The following is an 18,920-nucleotide window of genomic DNA, read 5'->3' as shown; positions in this document are numbered from 1 at the left end:
ATGGCACTATCTCATTAAGATAGTTGATTAACCGTTGTATCCTTGCTGCTAATTAAATCATTGACTATGGACTGTTTTTGTTATGTCTCTGTTCATCTTTTATCGTAATATAAAATTAGAATAAAATATTCTACATAGTTTCAATGTTAAAAATAAGTTTGTTTGTTTAGAATGCTTTGTGGTTCCTAAAACGTGTGCATATAAATTTCCATTTCTTCGAGTACGTTCACCGCTAGTTCCTGTGGTATTACTTGTAGGATGTTCATTGCTTGTTCTATTTGTTCTGCTTTGTGGTTCTTGAATATTAATTGTTTGAAAAAATAGAAATATTACTCTCGTAGTCTCTAGTGTGCTCTCGATATCGAATGGCAAAATTTACGGCGGCCGATAAACAGGCATAACAAAAACACTTTATGGAATATGAAATTAGCAGGAAAGATCAAACGGTTGATCAGCTAACTTCATAGACCATGTAAAGCACCTTTATAACCATATAGCACCGTTGGTGCAACCATGGAGGTAGAAAAAAGAAAGGAGTTTTCATTACGTTACAAACCTGAAGCAGACGTCCGCCATCTTACATAGCCTAAAGCATTAGTTTCACTCATTTAGACCTCCATACTTGACCACGGTGATACATCCCCGTAAAGTCATTCTGACGTGTCCGTGCCCAGTTTAGATCGTTGAGGATATCTATCCACATTTATGGTCATATCTCAAATAGCATCTAGTGCTTTGATTGTGCGGAGTCGTAGACGTTTCATCAACACTGACAGCTTGCGTCGTCAGCTGATGTACTAATCGATCCGATCGTAATCTAAAGTTTAAAGACTTCAAATTTCATTCGTAAGTGGAGCCATTCAAGCAATACTTTCTTTTGTATACAAGACTTATGGTTGCACTGTTTGGTTTTATTCTAACCTGTGGTTTCCGTTGCCTTCCAAAATGCAAACTCTCCCGCATCAGAGTCACAGTATCAACAGCCCTGTTACCGCCCAACCCACGGCTACGTGCTCTAAATTCCTCCCACGTGCTGTAGTAACTGAAAACTAACTACGTTAGCGACACTACATAGCACTTACAATTTGATCTGTCAGGTGGAGTCGTAAACGCTAAGACCACTACTTAGCCACTCTGATACTACACACAAGGATCGAATCCCACTAGGTTACGAACAAATCTTGATTTCAATGGTCTACGAAAATATCTCTTAAATAACAGCAGTTAAGAAATTCGACGAGAAATCATTTTTTCTCATCCTAACAATTAACGCGAATACAAACTCTGTATACTGTTTTTAAAATGAGCCAGCAGATTATATTACGTGAGAATGCCGAAAGGTGATGCAACAGATATCCTAAATTTAAAGTTCTGTTTTATGCAGGTTAGTTGTGGCATATAACGACTGATTTTACAATTACAATAAATGTTGAACAACTGAAATCTAGGTTCGCATGAAACGCATATTAACAATCTTGTTTCATGAACGACACACAGTCTAGATCACGTACTTTTTATTATAATACCGATTTCGCACCGAGCGAGGTGGCGCATTGGTTAGCACACTACTCTCGCATTCTGGAGGGCGACGGTTCAAACCCGCGTCCTTCCATCCTGATTTCGGTTTCCCGTGATTTCTCTAAATCATTTCAGGCACATGCCGGGTTGGTTCCTTTGAAAGGGCACGGCCGACTTTCTTCCTCATCCCTCCCTAATCCTATGGGACCGATGACCTCGCTGACTGGTCCCCTCCCACAAATAAACAAACCAACCGACCGATTTCGGCGGATTAGTTCATCTTCACATTTAAAGGTTACGTTAGGTCTAGTTAGATACATGATATGACAGCTACCACCCTCTCCATATTTTACGTCTAGAGACGGCCAAATTCTGTCATTAAGTAAAATACATCACCTAGGCTACCACTTTTTCGTAAATCATTAAACAAAATCACTATATTTTCTTGACGATGTCGTCTTTCTGCTAACTCGTTGGGTATTCATAACGTATTTGGAAAATTAATTTAGGAATTACTTGCGAAACCTATGGCGTTGTGTTAATGCTAGGACGAAGTATGCAAGATCCAATATTAATTCACTTCAGATATATCTTTTAACGCAATGTTTTATTTTATGTAAGTGATGAAAATTCTTGTCGAATTTCCATAGCAAAGGCCAGTGTGAATCAAACGGGAGTGAGTGTACACAATCGGGTATCGAGAATTGTTATGAGTACAAACAATTCTTTCCATTCTAGTCAGATTTCTGCAACGTGAAATAGGAGGTGGTATTCTGAATTACGGTATTTTAATTCTCGATTCGATTTTTGAGAACACTGAGACCGGATTAGATTTCAGAATTTATCAGTTCCTGGATTACCCATTGTTACCCATGGAAAGTATACCTGCGAATGAGGAGCCAATACTGATCTACAAAAGCAGTCACTTCTGGACCTGAATACTTTGCAGCCTGAAATTAAGCTTACTTGTTGCATCGTCACATCAACACACACACACACACACACACACACACACACACACACACACACACACACGAGAGAGAGAGAGAGAGGGAACAAACCGAATACTATGTCTCGTTTCCAGTTCATCGCCTGCAATGTTTGTATTTACTTCTGACCAAGAATCGTACACTTCCAGTTCTTTCAACAATAAATTCAAGAACTCAATGCAATGATCGGTATTTAGACACGAGGATTAACTCAGAAAAACGAAATAACGAATTTTCGGTGTGTAAGAAAGAAAATTCTATAGAACATTACATACCTATATTTCCATATTACTATCGCTGATGTTATAATTTTCAGTGACTAGAATCTACTAAACGCTGAGATATAACGTTCAGGCATCTTGCTGTCAGCAGGGTAGTTATCTAGTTCAATTGTGTTCCTCCATTCACTATGGAAAGCTCATTTCGTGTGTGGCGGGAGGGCACGAAATACAATAGAAGAAACTCTGTCTCGAACCTCATCGTGTTGTTCGTCAAGGCGAGGGGAGTGTCTGGAGGCAGAGTTTGTGCAACGAGGCCTGCGCATGCCAGGAGTGGCTGCAGGCCAATCCAGACGGCGCGGCGTGCTAATGGCTGCCCCGCCCCGTGGCGTCCTGCGAGTGACCACTCGGCGCAGAGCGGGCGCGCCGCCCCGGGCGCGAGGGTAACGACGTCGCGTCGCACCACTAAAAGTACAGGCACCAGCTTCCACGTCTTGCAGCAAAGCCGCTGGTAGTGTGCACAGAAGTGGTGCGAATAATATAATGTTTCCATGCTGGGAACATTTTAGGAGAACCTTTGCTGTTCTCGCTCTCATCCGCTCGTAATAACAAGCTACAGCAATGCGGGAAAAGCTAGGAATTGCAATTATTATCTGTTCGAGTAATTACAGTCGCACTGTGATATTGACACTACTTTCTTTAGACTATAGAATAATCACAACACCGCTCACGAACACATGAAAGTCTTCTAACGGACCACTTCGGGGGCGCGACAGTTGGGGAACGCTGGTCGCTGTTGTGAGCGACAGCGTCGGTTTCTCAGGCTCTGGGAGGATGGGAACTGATATGTCTGCGTAAGCAGAAGAAACTAACGATCAAAGTCCGAAAACAATTTATTGGACTGTTCAATTAACCAAAACAAATTCTCCAAGTATAACACCAACACAAAACAGTGATCCGTATTCGAATCACAACTACATACAAGAATAATATAGAAAACAACTGAAATAATTTCCTACTAGTCTCCGCCAGAGATTTCTCCGATATAACAAGCCTAATCCAGAGATCAGCGAGAAGATCCAAGCCGGGCTGCCGGGTCGGCAGCTACCCAAGGCAACTGGCGGTCGATGAACTGCCGATGTGCGGCCGAGCGCCGGCCTTTATAGCGCTTCGGCGGATGAGTACCTCGGAACTATTTTCCATCACGTGGGTTGACGTGTGAAAATGGTTCCGGGATCTGCAGCGACTTCTTCCTTATGTTTCTGTGGGCCGGTACTGGCCCCTGGTGGCCGCTGGTGTCTTTGCTGTGTTGTTGTTGTTGCTGTGGCAGTTCATCAATATTGCCTGTCGGTTGTGTAGTGCTTCGGTGTGTCCGCGAAGCGGGCAACCCACGGCTGCAGACTGTCAGTTTGGTTGCTGATGCTCTAGGTGCCGTGATGTCTGGTGGAGAAGGCCACAGCAGGAACTGTTTTCACACTTGAAACGATGTGCCCAGTATTTGCTTATGCCCGTCTCACATGGAGTAACATTCGCCCTTAAGTTTGCTAGAAGGCGTGCTTGACTGCGAGCTAACAGGCAAGGGTGACGGCTACCTCGCAGCCTCAACCTCTCACATGGTGTATGGTTCCATGCAGAAGATGCAAGACTCTCTTGACTGCATGAACGGCAGAACGCTCAAACCGACCGCTCTGCAATCTTTCTCAGACGATTGTAAAGAAACTATTTGGTAAAAACTTCTATTATCGTACACATCACAGCTTAATTTGTCAGCTTCATGATCAACTGCCTATCATTCCGTTAATGGACATAGTTATTGTGATCTTTCGAGATTAAGTAAAGCACTGAAAGAATTTCGGGAACTTTGCATTAAGAAATAGGGGTCATTATGAATTTGCATTTGGTGCATATTAGGTTATATGTTATTGTGTATGAAATGTAGCTAACATGCTGAATTATTCTTTGAACTTCGAAGGACATTGCTATCTATCATCAATCTCCAGAAGATTGATTGCACGTGAAGCACTTCAACCCAGACTCATGGATCAACGAAAAAGTCAAAATGAAATACTCACAAAATTCCTCATATCTGATAAAAAGTTTCAGATATCTAAACAAAATATTAGTAAATGATGGTATGCAAAAAGGAGAGTATTTTGACATATGATTAATACTGGAAACTTCCATATGTAGTGCGATAAATGACTAAAGATTCTTCAATGAAATAACGTAATATTCAAGTGCCTTCAATAGTTGGCAAAAGGAAAATTGTTGTGGGTTTGAAACCATACATGTGAAGATATTACAGTATAGTTTTATACCAAGGATGTGAATTTTCATAAACTGTTCTTTCTCTCAGTTGCTAATTTAACAATAAACTCATGCTTCTGTCTCGATTTCTGCTGCATTAGAATTTTAGTGAGATGAATGTTTATAAACTCTGCTGTGTTTTGCCGAAAGAAGCAAATTTGATGATTGACTTAAGGCGCATTAATATGTGATACTTTTCGCTGGAAATATATTTCGAGTGTCGGAGAGAAACCAGTTGAAATATTAATTTTATTGCCTTCTTATTGATCTTTGAGTGTGAAACAGAATCAAATGTGTGTCGCTGCACCAGAATAATTGGCATTTTCGACGCGAAAATAGTAGCAATAGTTCATAATGTTCAAATTCTTGGTCAGTTTAGTATTACTTTAATGCGATCTCCCTTTTGTTGTGCTGCTTGTACGTTTCAATAAAAATTTCAAAATTAGGTCATATTGAGCTTTCTACGTAATTTGAGAGTTACTTCACTACAGACACATTGTTAACTATAAACAGTTTAATTTCAGGATTCCTTTTCATTATCATACGTCCACCGATTCAGTGGCATTGGAGAGAGACAGTAGACAACTGAGAAGAGACGAGTCATCCACAAAAATTCCATCATCGGTTTTGAAAATGAAATCCATGAACAACAATTCCATTCAATGATTAGGTTCAGTTTGACGAGAGGATCCAGTCTGTTCCGTGTAAACACAGTTCTCACCATTATGGAACCAACACAAGCTTGCACAGTGCCTCGTTGACTCGTTGGTTGCATGGCTTCATGGGGCCTGCTCCACACACTAACGCTACCATCAATTCTTACCGGCTGAAGTCGGTCCTCATCGGACCAGGTCATCGTTTTCCAGTCGCCTGCAGTGCAACCGAGGTGGCCATGAGCCCAGGGGAGTTGCTGCAGGTGACGTCGTGCTGTCAGCAAAGGCACTCGCATCAGTCTCCTACTGCCGTCGCCCATTAACTCCACATTTCGCTGGAATGTCCTAACAGATACGCTAGTCGTACGTCCTACATTGATTTCAGCGCTTATTTCACACGGTGCCGTTTGTCTGTTAGCACTGACAACTGAACGCCAACGCTCTAGGTCGTCAAGTGAAGGCTGTCAGACACTGAGTTGTCCGTGGTGAGAGGTACTCCTCGAAATTTGTTTCTTTCAGTACATTCTTGACACTGTGGATCTCGGTACACTGAATTCGCTAAGGATTTCCGAAATTGAATCTCCGATGTGTCTAGCTCCAACAACCACACCGCGTTCAGTCTGTTAATGCCCGTCGTGCGGCCATAATCACGTCACCTTTTCCCATGAAGCACCCGAGTGCAAATGACAGCTCCGCCAAGGCACTAGCCTTTAACACCTTGTGTAAGTGATACTACCGCCATCTGTATATGTGCATATCGCTATCCCATGACTTCATCACGTCAGTGCCTATACAGGGTGACAAGTATTTAAACCGGCAAAGTCTGGGAGGTTGTAGGGGACTTCAAAACAAACATTTTTCCCTAATGTCATTTTTTCCTATGAGGAGTATTTAAACCGTTAGAGGAAGATTTCTCTGGCGGAAATTAAGTAAACCAACAAACACTTTTCGATTTTTTTTATGACTAGGAGACAACACATGAACACAACCCAATTTCAATTACAGTAGATATTCAAAAATTCCTCAATTGACACGTAAACAAATGTTACACCGTCGGATCATGTTCTGTCTGACACGGGCAAAAACCTCAGGAGTATCCTGAATTGTTCCTGCTGCTGCTACTATTCGGGCAACAAGATCCTCTTCTGATGCATCAGTAAAAGTTTCTGGGATCTGTCGGTTCAGGAATCGAGTCACACGACGACTGAAATGTGCCGGCGCCCCGTCATGTTGCAACCAGATGCGTTGTCTTCTAGGGAGCGGGACGTCTTCCAGCAATTCTGGAAATGCTCTGCCGAGAAAATTGTAATAGTGCCTGCTATTTAATAGCCTATAGGTAGCAGATACTGCCCAATTAAACAGTTCCCAACAACACCAACCCACACATTAACGACGAAGCGCACTTGATGAGCGCTAGTAACTATGACATGTGGGTTATCCCCACTCCAAACATGCGAATTGTGCATGTTGGATACTCCATCATGCCCGAACGTTGCTTCATCGGTAAACAACACAGAGGATGGAAATGTAGGATACTTTTCATACTGTTCCGGGTTCCACTGCGAAAACTGTGCTCTGGGTGGATAATCAACTGGTTCCAGGTTGTGGACACGCTGTAAGCGAAATGGACGTAACAATTGCTCTCGAAGGACTGTTCTCACATTCGTCTGATTTGTCCCCGTGTCACGTGCAATTGCACGAGTGCTGATTGAAGGATCCCGCTCCACATGCTGCAAGACGCTTCCTCAAATTGCAGCGTTCTTACCGTGCAACGGCATCCCTGTCCAGGTAATCTGCTAAATGACCCGGTCTCACGCAGACGTTGGTACACAGCAGCAAAGGTCGTATGATGCGGCATACGGCGATTAGCATGTTGTTGTTGATAAACCTGCTGTGCAGCTCGTCCGTTGTGGTGCGCTACGTAGTACGCACCAACCATATAAGTGTACTCACTCCAGGTGAATCGCTCCAGTAGTAATCAGAGACAATGCACTACTACACTGGTGGACAGCAGTTGCCTACAACTGAAGAACGTAATACGCCCTCTAACAACTGAAGATCGTAATACGGCCTCTAACAACTGAAGAGCGTAATACGGCCTCTAACAACTGAAGAGCGTAATACGGTCGCCACAGGTTTAAATAATCCTCATAGGAAAAAATGACATTAGGGAAAAATATTTGTTTTGATGTCCCCTACAACCTCCCAGAGTTTGTCGGTTTAAATACTTTTCACCCTGTATGACCGTAAGGCAGCTGACACACAAGAGACGATCTTCTGATGAAGCGGTTGTCGCGTCCACCGAGCCTCGAAACCTTGAGCACGATTCCCCGCTCCGCTGTGTGTGCGTACAGGACAGCCGCCATCAGAGGCGCACGTCTAGCCGTCCACAGTGCAAATGCGACACAATAGCCGTCACGGTTCGTGTACCCAGCCGAGCACACGTAATGGCCAGTGAAAGGCCTTTCAATAGGCGCTAGGTTAATCGTATTATTTATCTCGTTCGTCGGGGTCCGCGTGGGCCATTGTAGTACGTTGTTAGCAGCACACGAAACGCGCAAGCAGGACACGGTCCAGCAGCGATATATGATTACAGAACTGTTAGTCGCTGTAACGGAGACAATCGCTGCCGTTTCGTACCGTTAATCAAATATTAAAGTTTTGTGCAGTACCGTTTTGGCTCATGTGAATCGCATGACAGTTACCAGAACGTCCTCAAAACAAGATGGAGAAGTGTTCTGTGTTTGCCAACAACTTTAGAATGTTACTATTTTTACATGTACTATACATGGAAAAATAAAATCTGTAGCATATGAAATATCTTGTTTCACTCGTGAGAAATTCAATCTGATCATTCTCTTATTTAACAATATTTATTTATTACACGTATAAATGGGAGCCATATTAACATTTGTATTATGCTGTGTATATTATGGCCAGTGACCTAGTCTTCATCATCAGTTGCTGAGATCTATCAGACAGAAAGTACTTGATATCTGGATTCCAGACAGACTCGAGAGTAGGTACGTTCTGAAAGAATTCTGACTTGATCATACATAACTTTTTTTTTGTTTCACTCGACTGAAGAGTTTTTGAACTGCTCATGTTGACAGTATTTGAACGACCTAAACAAGAGGAACGTCATATGATTTCCCTGTTTGATGGTATAGAAACGGGATTTGTAATGAGAGTTACAGATAGATTTTGCGCACGCTTCGCAGAATTTGTTCGTTAATACTTAATACTCGGCGAGTTAACGGCGAGAGCCGGGTGCTGGATGTGGTTTTAGGTGGTTTCTGATATTCGACTAGGTGAATACCGGACTGGTATCCATGACCTGCCAGTTAACACTAGACACAAACTGATGGGGTAAACAAATTCCGACACGAAGGAGAAGACGTGGCGACAGGAAGACAAACCGATCAACCTGTTCCATTAATGCTGTTGTCCGCCTGCTTAGCCGAGTGGTAACGCGTTTGCCTGCTATACAGCGGGCACGGGTTTGATCCGTGGCCGGGCGGGAGATTTTCTCCGCTCGTGGACTGGTTGTTGTGTTGTCCCGGGTTCGATTCCCGGCGGGGTCAGGGATTTTCTCTGCCTCGTGATGACTGGGTGTTGTGTGATGTCGTTAGGTTTAAGTTTTTCTGAGTTCTAGGGGACTGATGACCTCAGATGTTAAGTCCCATAGCGCTCACAGCCATATGAACCATTTTGCAGTGTCAGTTTTTCTGGTAGAAAGTTGCATTTGTGGGGAGAAGATATGGGCATTGAGGAACCGCAAATACTCGGCAATAATGTGGACATGGTCTACAATCCTCACGAAGGCCTGGTTGACAGTCCTCCAAAGCATTCATTGGCACTGGACGGCTTATAGTGTAGGCATGCTCCTGGCTGATCGAATTCCTTGAAAGGCTCATCTCGTGATGCAACAGAACGCACAATGCAAATAATTCCTTACTGTTGACCCGTGGTCTGAAGGGTATGTTCCTATGCCCACTGAAATGTACTTTACACTGCAAGGTCACATTAATGTGACGATTGTGGCAGGGTGTTTGCTTTCAGACGTTTCACGATACGCCGTACACGGCAATTCTGCCCAGTGGCGCATAAAAGGTGATTCATCTGAAAAGGCCACTTGTTGCCATGATTAATCTGAAAAGCTACTTGTCGCCAGTCAGTAGACGCCCAGTTACGCTATGACGTGCAAATTCCAGCCTTCGTCGCCGACGAACAGCAGTCAGCTGTTTGATCCAGACACCTGCTGTCGAGGCCCATACGCAGCAACGTTCACTGAAAGGTCGTTGAGGAGACTCTGTTGGTGTCTCCCTCGGTCATCTGGGTGGTCAGTTGCTCAACAGTTGCACTGCTATTCGCCCGTACGTATCTCCGCAGCCGTCGTTTACTTCTGTCATCTATGGCTCGTGGTGCATCACAGTTGAATAGCGCCATTTTGATATGCACGGTGTACTTTAACCACAGCAACACGGGAACAAATGGCTCTGAGCACTAAGGGACTTAACATCTGAGGTCATGAGTACCCTAGAACTTAGAACTACTTAAACCTAACTAACCTAAGGACATCACACGCATCCATTCCCGAGGGAAGATCCGAACCTGCGACCGTAGCGGTCGCGCGGTTCCAGACTAAGTCTCCTAGAACCGCTCGGCCACTTCAGCCGGCTAACACGCGATCAGCTTACAGACTTAGCCGTTTCGGGAATGTTTCTACCCTTGTCCCGAAAATTAAGGATCATACCGAACATTAGATCACTGGAATGAGTGTATTGTCACTGGGTCAACGAGACCACTGGTATAAATCGTCTGTTGCACTAACGACATGTACTCACATTTGCGAGAAATATTATATTTACCCAGCGTCGTATTCTGCTGCCAGCAGTACCACAGACTGACACAAATATTGTGTTTTATAGCAGACAACCATACAGTATTGACGTTATTAGGTGATACACAAACGTCCAGTGTATTGAGTTCTAGAGTCTAATAAAGGCATCATCCGACGTTCAAGGCAGCATCGTTTTTATGGTGATAATCGTAACCAGCAATTGCGCTATCATAGCACGCTTATCATCAGAGTTGTTTGAACCCTGGGTGTTGTGTGATGTCCTTAGGTTAGTTAGGTTTAAGTAGTTCTAAGTACTAGGGGACTGATGACCATAGATGTTAAGTCCCATAGTGCTCAGACCCATTTTTTTTTTTGTTTGAACCAACAAACTTTCCACATTCTTGAGACATAAAGCCGACGAACTGAAGTTCCCCTATTACGAGGCGTTTTCATAAAATTTTAATCATTAGATTGAAAAAATAAAGTAGCACAATACATCTTTTGTTTGTTCGGAGGTACAGTCCTGCAGCTCTGGTACACACTGAAATCCTCGCCCCACAGTATCGGGTACGCCGCCAGAGCAGTCGAATGAAATGGGGCAACCCGTCTCCAGTTTGTCAAGGTTCTGCTACGTTCTGTTTCGGTGTTGTGAAACGAGAATTTCAGGACTGCTGACACGATCCTGCAGACAACAATTAATTTAGTTTTACTTTTTCGAGTTGACAGTTAAAACTTCATGACTACCCATCGCACGTCTTGAGCCTTACACAACGTCTGATACCCATGGGATATTTCTAGCCAAAACTTCTTTACTGAAGTATGTCAAAAGACTGTTTATGAACTTCGGCGAGATCTCACAATGGAGAACTAAACATCTACTCTATTCCAAAAGCAATTTCGGCGCATCACAGTGCTTACTGTGTGTTTTAACAATTTAAGAGAAATATTTTAATGCGGAAATCGCGGTACCTTTCGGGCAAGAGTAGGCAGATTATTGACAAATGAAGTTTTGAACCTGAGTAAATACAGTAATATAAGCGTTATCGAATAAAATTGGATCACTTAATTAAATACGTAGCAAAGCGGATCTAATGGAATTCACTTTTAGACACGGTATTAAATGTTATCGTAATACTTTGTAGTAGTCGGTGTCAGTAACTGTGGTTTTATCTCTTTATTACAGCTGGAGAAGATGTCACTGCACAGTTAGACATATTATCTCTTTTTAATGTGCAGCTAAAAAAGGAAATGTTTACGAAAATTAATTTCAGTCATGTTTAGACTGTTATAATTATGTCTTCTGTTTGTTCCTTTTTATTTTCTTACCTCTTTATGCTTACACTTAGAGTATAAGTGGCGTCACTTTCAACTGATTTCGTTTTACCTATATCTCCCTCTGTTTTCAGTTAGATACTACTCGGTAAACTGTCGTATTACCTTCTTCTATTCCGTGTTACACTTCTTCATTTTGTGGCTGATTTGTCCAACTATTTTTTAACGTAATTCGTGTAGTGACACACTTTAGAAAACGCCGCCTCGTACGAAGAAACAAATGTTCTAAGTGTAAAGATAATAGTAGTAAAGGGGACATCTGCCTATGCTACAACTGGCCACATGCTAACCACCCACCGCGTGGAGTGGCCGCGCGGTTTGAGGCGTCATGTCACGGACTGCGCGGCCCCTCCCGCCGGAGGTTCGAGTCGTCCCTCGGGCATGGGTGTGCGTGTTGTTCTTAGCATAAGTTAGTTTAAGTAGAGTGTTTGTCTAGGGACCGATGACTTAAGCAGGTCGGTCCATAGGAATTTACACACATTTGAACATTTTTTTCCTAACCACCCTTCCTGCGTGGGCGGGGTCAACATTGTTTTATTAAATGAGAACCCTCAATTTTTATTGTATATTCGGATTCTACGCCAAAAATTCGTATGATTTACTTAAAGCATTGTCTCGCATTCGTGGTAGATGGCGCTATGATCGACAGAAAAATCAAGTGTGCCTGATTTTGCAATTAAGAACCAACGCATTTGTTTCTACATTCGATTTTCGATGTAAATGTAAACCTTTGTGTCTTAAGGGATGATATTGATGTTCAAACGTTACCTGAGTGTAACAAATGTGATTACAGAATAACTAATGTGGCTAGACATTAACAACAACGACAACCTAATATGAGATAGGTACACAGCAGTTAAAACAAAAAAAAAACAAAAAAATGCTGGAACAATATGGATGTCCATCGATGACTATGGCAGTTTATGGAAAACTCTAGAAAAGGTCTTTACTCAACAATGGATATCAAACGGCAGGTGGTGGCAATAGTACTACCTTGTCTGTAATATAACGATCATCGCCAGCTCGCCTCGTGTGAGGTCACATAAAAGTGCATTCACTAGAGCCCACTAGCAAAGGAAGAAACCACGAATAAGTGATATCCCATGCACGTCATCGCAGATTCCGGACTCATTCTTAACGATTAGCTCACTCGTGAACTCATTATCACGTTATAAATGTTATTTAGAAGTCTCGTAAATTTTCAATGTAAATTAACATCTTTAAAAATTCAGAGTGAAACAAGAATGTAACTGGCAAATTATTAACCTACTGAGAAACAGTATCCCGTAATTTGCTTTCTGGTGCCGTCATTTTGAGCGCATTTATTTGTGGCCACTGTCAAATTTGAATGAGAATTCAAATTGCTTCTTTCCTCTTCCTCAAGGAGGTGCATTGATACAAAGACGATTGCGTTCCGTCGGTTGCAGTCGAGGCAGGGTGTGAAACGTTTGTGGGCTGAAAAAACATCGTCTGATCTCAAGTGTGGCCACTGTCCTTCCTAACAGTTGGTACTGGGCGTATTTTTTCAGGCTGGACACTCAGAGGCTATAAAACTCCGAAGCACAGCCGTCTCAGCCTCCCTTTTCGCCAGTTTCTCTTCGGACTAGCAGTTGCAGCCAGACGAAACTAACGCGAAAGCGCTCTCCTCTGGGCTCATGGTGCGTTCGTCGCCAAAGGAAGGGGGCGGGCTTGCATGTTGTTGCTTGTTGTACATTCGACGACAGAAACCATGCAGCTAGTTTGCGAAATGAGAAGACGTTGACTGAACTATTAAATAACCGGATTATTAAATAATTCTCGATTATGTACATTATCTGTGTTACAACTTTATGTCATCCATGTTGGGCTGTTGTAAAGAAGTTTGACTGTTTATGACAATAAAAGTTCAAATAAAACAATTATCCAATTATCTGGGTCAGTCACTCCTTGCATTTCTTTACACGACGTCTTTCGAGAGTTTAACTCTGATCTTCAGGTGGACATCCCACAGGCGTCATGGGATGAAATAAAAGGAGTGACTGACGCAGATAATTGTGTTATTTGAATTTTATTATCTGTGTTATGCATCGCATTCTTTCATTTTTCATGTAAATGATGGCTGATATCGTAGTTGATATTTTTGTGAATTGTGGTCTCTAACTGTAATGAAAACAATAAAATCTTTTTATACACACAGCAATGCGATATCGTTTAGCTGTCATATCAAATAGGTATGGTTTACTCCCAGCTCGGTGGTCGCATTACCTTCCCATGATTCTCGTAAATTCTATCTAGAACTCAAGAATCAGCCACTATGACTGAACTAGCTGTGTTGCCTGATTTGCAGGAATAGATTTACTGTGAACCTTGAGGTTTCAAAGGAAAGATGGAAGCGTCTGTGACAATGAAAGCTTGAGACATGGCTGGAGACATGCTCATGTAGCTTTAATGACTGGCTGTGGTAAACAGGAAATCGATTTCGGGTCACAGTCTAACACAAATTTTCGTTTATCACAGCATATTCATAACCTTCACGTTAATTTGCCTCTTAAAACTTGTAGCGTAAAAGAAGAAGTGAAATTTGCGTGAAGGACAGTTTCGGACACAAAGGAATTAATGATATTTAGCCACTGATTTACATCAACGGGGAAAACTGAAAATTAGTGACTGACGGGGATTCGAACCCGAATCTCTTGCTCAGTAGGCGGACAATCTAACCACTTTTTTTGTTCACCTCATTTTGTTCTATACTGTTCGTTGAATTTGTTCGGGGCAGACGTCTGATGACACCCGTTCAGGTCCTTCGTTGATCCGTTTAGTCAGTTTTTTTTTTTTTTAATATATTGCAGAGGGTAGCTAACTCTCTGACCGAAAACACTGAACCTAACCAAACCACTAAGCCAGCCAGATACAATGGTCATTGCAAGTGCACAGACTACTGTAGCAATCCTCCCGTTCGACGTAAATTCTCAACTTATCCTTACTACTGACGTAGGGCCCATGCCGATTACATACTATTTCCTTGTGGTTCCGCTTAGGCCCATACAGCATTTATCGTCCTTTCTTTGCCAATGAACCACGTTTACCAGCGGTTTAGTTATCAACAGTCTTGTAAGAGTATTTGTAGAGACTAGAAAGATATGGCGAATTTCGTTAAAATGTAAAGATTCGGGCAGGATGAAAGCCAGAAGTTCCGGAGTAAACATATAATACAGTACTGGGGTTTCTTAGATACAGTCACATACATTTGCGACTTGTTGCAGGATCAAGTGTAATTATGAATGAGGGGTCATTGATTTCCATGCTGGAAGCTACTAATCTGATAAACATGCTCAATGCTAACGGACAAACGAAACGCACGTTTCTAGATGTCACGTCTCAGGCTGACGGTGTCTCCTACATTTACATCTACATATATACACCTCAAGCAACCGTACGATCAGATTTCGTATTCCGTTCCACTGCTACTGCATTTGTTAGCATTAAGAACTGCAAACGCGTTTGTAGTAGGTTACAAATGTAATAACCACCAGCATCACAGCGATTATTGTTGCTCTTACTTCTCTGCCTCGTGATGACTGGGTGTTGTGTGCTGTCCTTAGGTTAGTTAGGTTTAAGTAGTTCTAGGTTCTAGGGGACTGATGACCATAGATGTTAAGTCCCATAGTGCTCAGAGCCATTTGAACCATTTTGCTCTTCTATCCAGCGTAGTGGAAAACATTGTTCTCCCTTTTTATTCACGTAGCATTAAGACGATACATACCCAGGCATGAATTTTCTTATTAAAAATGGTGCCTTCCTGTCTCCTACTCCAATCCCGTAAAGTGTGTAATGGAACTTTAGTAACATTTGGCATACAGCATTAGTTCATAATTTATCTTTTATGGTAATATTTCTCTAGGAAGTTTATCATTTGTCTTATGTGCGATTTACCGAAAAATCATAAATTTTTACACCTGACATATAAGCAGAGTCAGAAAATAACCGTTTCTTGTCACGACAACTGATTAATACGTTCCTAGTGAAGGTAAAGTAAAGTTCATAATAACGGACAATATTTACACTAACTGTTTTTTTTTCAATGTCAGTGTAACAATTCGTATTTGCGGTTTATTTCGGCATTTATCTTTCGATCTGAAGAAGGAAACAAGGTGGTGTTTAACGTCTCATCAGTAATGGGGTCATTGAGAATGGAGTACAAGTTCGAATTACGGGAAGATGGGGAAAGAAATCGCCAGTGTATTTTCGATCGAACCATCCAGACGTTTACCTTAAGCGATTTAGGAAAATCATGAAAAACTGAAACTTTATGGCCGAGTGTGCAACTGAGTCTTCGTCCTTCTGAATGCTACTCTTAAAACAGCGCCACATCACTCGGTCTTTCGCGTCAGTCTAATTTAACAAAACCTCTGAAATATGCATTATTAGCTACGATGGCATATCTTCCGAAGCTAGATAAATCTTATCTTATGTATATTACCGAGGGTCGGTCTGTAAATTGTTGTTGCCAATTATATTGAATGTAAATGTATTTTTTCTCCTTCGTTTTATAATTAAACTTGTGTCTCATCCTCACCTAGCCACCTCACTGTAGAGAGTTTTATACTACTTGATTTGAGATTCAGTACACTGTAGTACCTATAGCTTCCAAACGTATTGTTGTGATTTCATTTATGAATATCCCGTTGTAAAACAAATATGGTGCACTAATGCGAAAATAATTAGTGAAACAACACACAAAACGTTGCGGTTTTTACTCCCGTTCGCACGAGAAAATGTAGCCAAAGAAGGGAGTCGACGCGGAATACGTAAGTACCAGTTCTTTCTCAAAAGCAAACGAACAGTTATGATGTATTTCTGTGATGCATGACTTACGGGGGCATCGATCCATAGTGAAATTTTAAGAAAAGCCTAACATGTGAAGCAATCTTCAAGACTTTGTTGGGAGGAATTGTTTCGAGGATTTCTCCCGATTCAAAAATACTCTTAACTGAAGATGACTCTCACCCAGGAAGGTTCTTTCACTTAATGTCTAATTTCTGATTGTTGCATTAAGGTGAAAATACTCGTTAATCGAAGCAATATGGCATTCGCGCAGGAAAGCCTTGTTTACGTCAGTGGAATTGTAAATTCATAATTTCTACCTCAAGGTGAAACATTTGACAGTCATTACAATGCAACATGGGTATTGGAAAGTTTGGGTGAGATAACTGGGAAAAAAAGACGCCAGAGTTATGGCAAGACAACACATAGTTTCTTCACCATACCAGATAATCTGCTTACACAGGTGTGTCATTTCTCGTGTTTTGTGTCAAACATGAGACAACTGGCTTTTCCAGCCAACTTGATCTGCTGACTTCACTCCTTGTGACGTTTACTTACTCGTATTTCCAATACTGGACTCAGTGCTGAAAGGACGCTGTCTCGTCACAACTGTTGATAAAGAGAGTTTGCCGTGAACACTAACGGACATTTCAAAGGATGCTTTGCAGAACTTGGTAGCGACATGGAAACATCAGTACGCCATATTCGTAAGTGCACGTTGCGGGAGGGATCAGGGGAATACTTCGAAGAAGGCAGCGAATAAGCATCTGTATATTGAATAAAAATATTATTAAAATTGGCTGTTTGTTTAGTGTATTCCAGCCGAATGAGAAATACAGTCTACATGACAAACTCGTACTTGCCTACAGCCCATTTTCAGTTTCTCATAATATCTTACGAACAACCGTCAGCTTTTTACGAAAGTTAATTCTTCTCTGTTTAGCATCTTAATTACTACCACAAACGGAACCATTAAGCCCTTTTTATAATCAAAATCATAGTCCAACTACTCAGTTTGGTAACACTATCTGACTTCGACAACGAAAAAGGGAACTAAAGCAGTAGCTCATACTTACATAGACTGCGTACCTTAACGAACGACAGGCATAGTATGAATATTAGAACATCGCTGCATAGGAACTTCCAGTCAACCACTGTGTAATGGGGAGCATGCTCTCTGTCTAGTTGCAATATTCAAATCTAGAAAGCGAATAACTGTCGACAATGCGTCTCTAAGTCATTTGAACAATACTGAGCTGGAAAGATCTGAAAATGCATTATCTGATAAGTAATAATGGGCACATCGACACTCCGTTCTCTCAAACATAAGCACACACATGTTATAGTATTAGCCACAGGTTTTCTTGATTCGGGTATTGCTTTTAAGACTCACCTTTACAGTTGGATCTATATGCAAAGAACGGGGTATTTATCTTTATTAATAGGGTGAAACAATTTGAGTACTGAAGTGGTTCATGAGCTTTGTCAAGTACAGCTTTTAGGATGATAAAAGTGGCAACTTGGCACATGTGAACACCAAATGTCGGCAGACAAAGCAACCTCAATAATGTACATCAGTATTCAATAAATGAGAGAGGAAAGAGGAAATTGTTATAGGTACTGAAAGCTGGCTGGAGCCGAAGATAAATTCAGCCGAAATTTTCACGAAAGACCCAACGGTGTCCAAAAAGAAAAGATTATGCCTAAATACAGTTGGTGGTGGCATGTTTGGTGCTGCTAGAGATAGTTTATCTTGTACTGAAATTTAAATAGATGGTTCCTGTGAGTTAATAAGGGTAGACGTCATTCTTGGCAACTGGAATAAAATAATAATTGGATCCTTTTACTAACCTCCCAACTCAGACGGTACACTTGCTGAAAAGCTCAAAGGAAACTTGGGTCTACTTTCAAACAATTACTCGACTTATTATAGTTAGTGGTGACTTCCATTTACCCTCGACATGTTGGCAAAAATATATATTTAAATTCGGAGGTACGCATAAAACACCATCCGAAATTGTGCCACGCACATTCTCTGAAAATTATTTCGAGCAGTTAGTTCATGAGTCCACTCGAATAGTAAACGCATGTGAAAACACACTTTACCTCTTAGCAGCAAATAATCCTGAGCTAATAACGAGAATCAAAGCGGATACAGGGATTAGTGAACACAGGGTTGTCGTAGCGAGACTGAATACTGTAGCTCCCACAACCTCCAAACTATATCTGTTCAAAAAAGAGATAAAAATTCGCTTGA

General features: G+C 41.8%; 1 protein-coding gene across 1 annotated transcript in view; it reads right to left on the bottom strand.

Annotated features, from left to right (window-relative positions):
• Positions 1-3,278, bottom strand: part of LOC126482026 (dual specificity calcium/calmodulin-dependent 3',5'-cyclic nucleotide phosphodiesterase 1-like) — a 671,133-nt gene extending 667,855 nt beyond the window's left edge. The window contains exon 1 of the mRNA XM_050105997.1: positions 3,044-3,278. Within this exon, the coding sequence (XP_049961954.1) occupies positions 3,044-3,278 (235 nt within the window). The remainder of the gene's footprint in view (positions 1-3,043) is intronic.
• Between the last annotated feature and the right edge of the window lie 15,642 nt (positions 3,279-18,920).

This window comes from Schistocerca serialis, chromosome 5 (assembly GCF_023864345.2).
Source record: "Schistocerca serialis cubense isolate TAMUIC-IGC-003099 chromosome 5, iqSchSeri2.2, whole genome shotgun sequence".
NCBI classification, from domain to species: Eukaryota; Metazoa; Arthropoda; class Insecta; order Orthoptera; family Acrididae; genus Schistocerca; species Schistocerca serialis.
The sequence above is the reverse complement of the archived record's forward strand: the minus strand, read 5'-3'. Positions and strand labels throughout refer to the sequence as shown.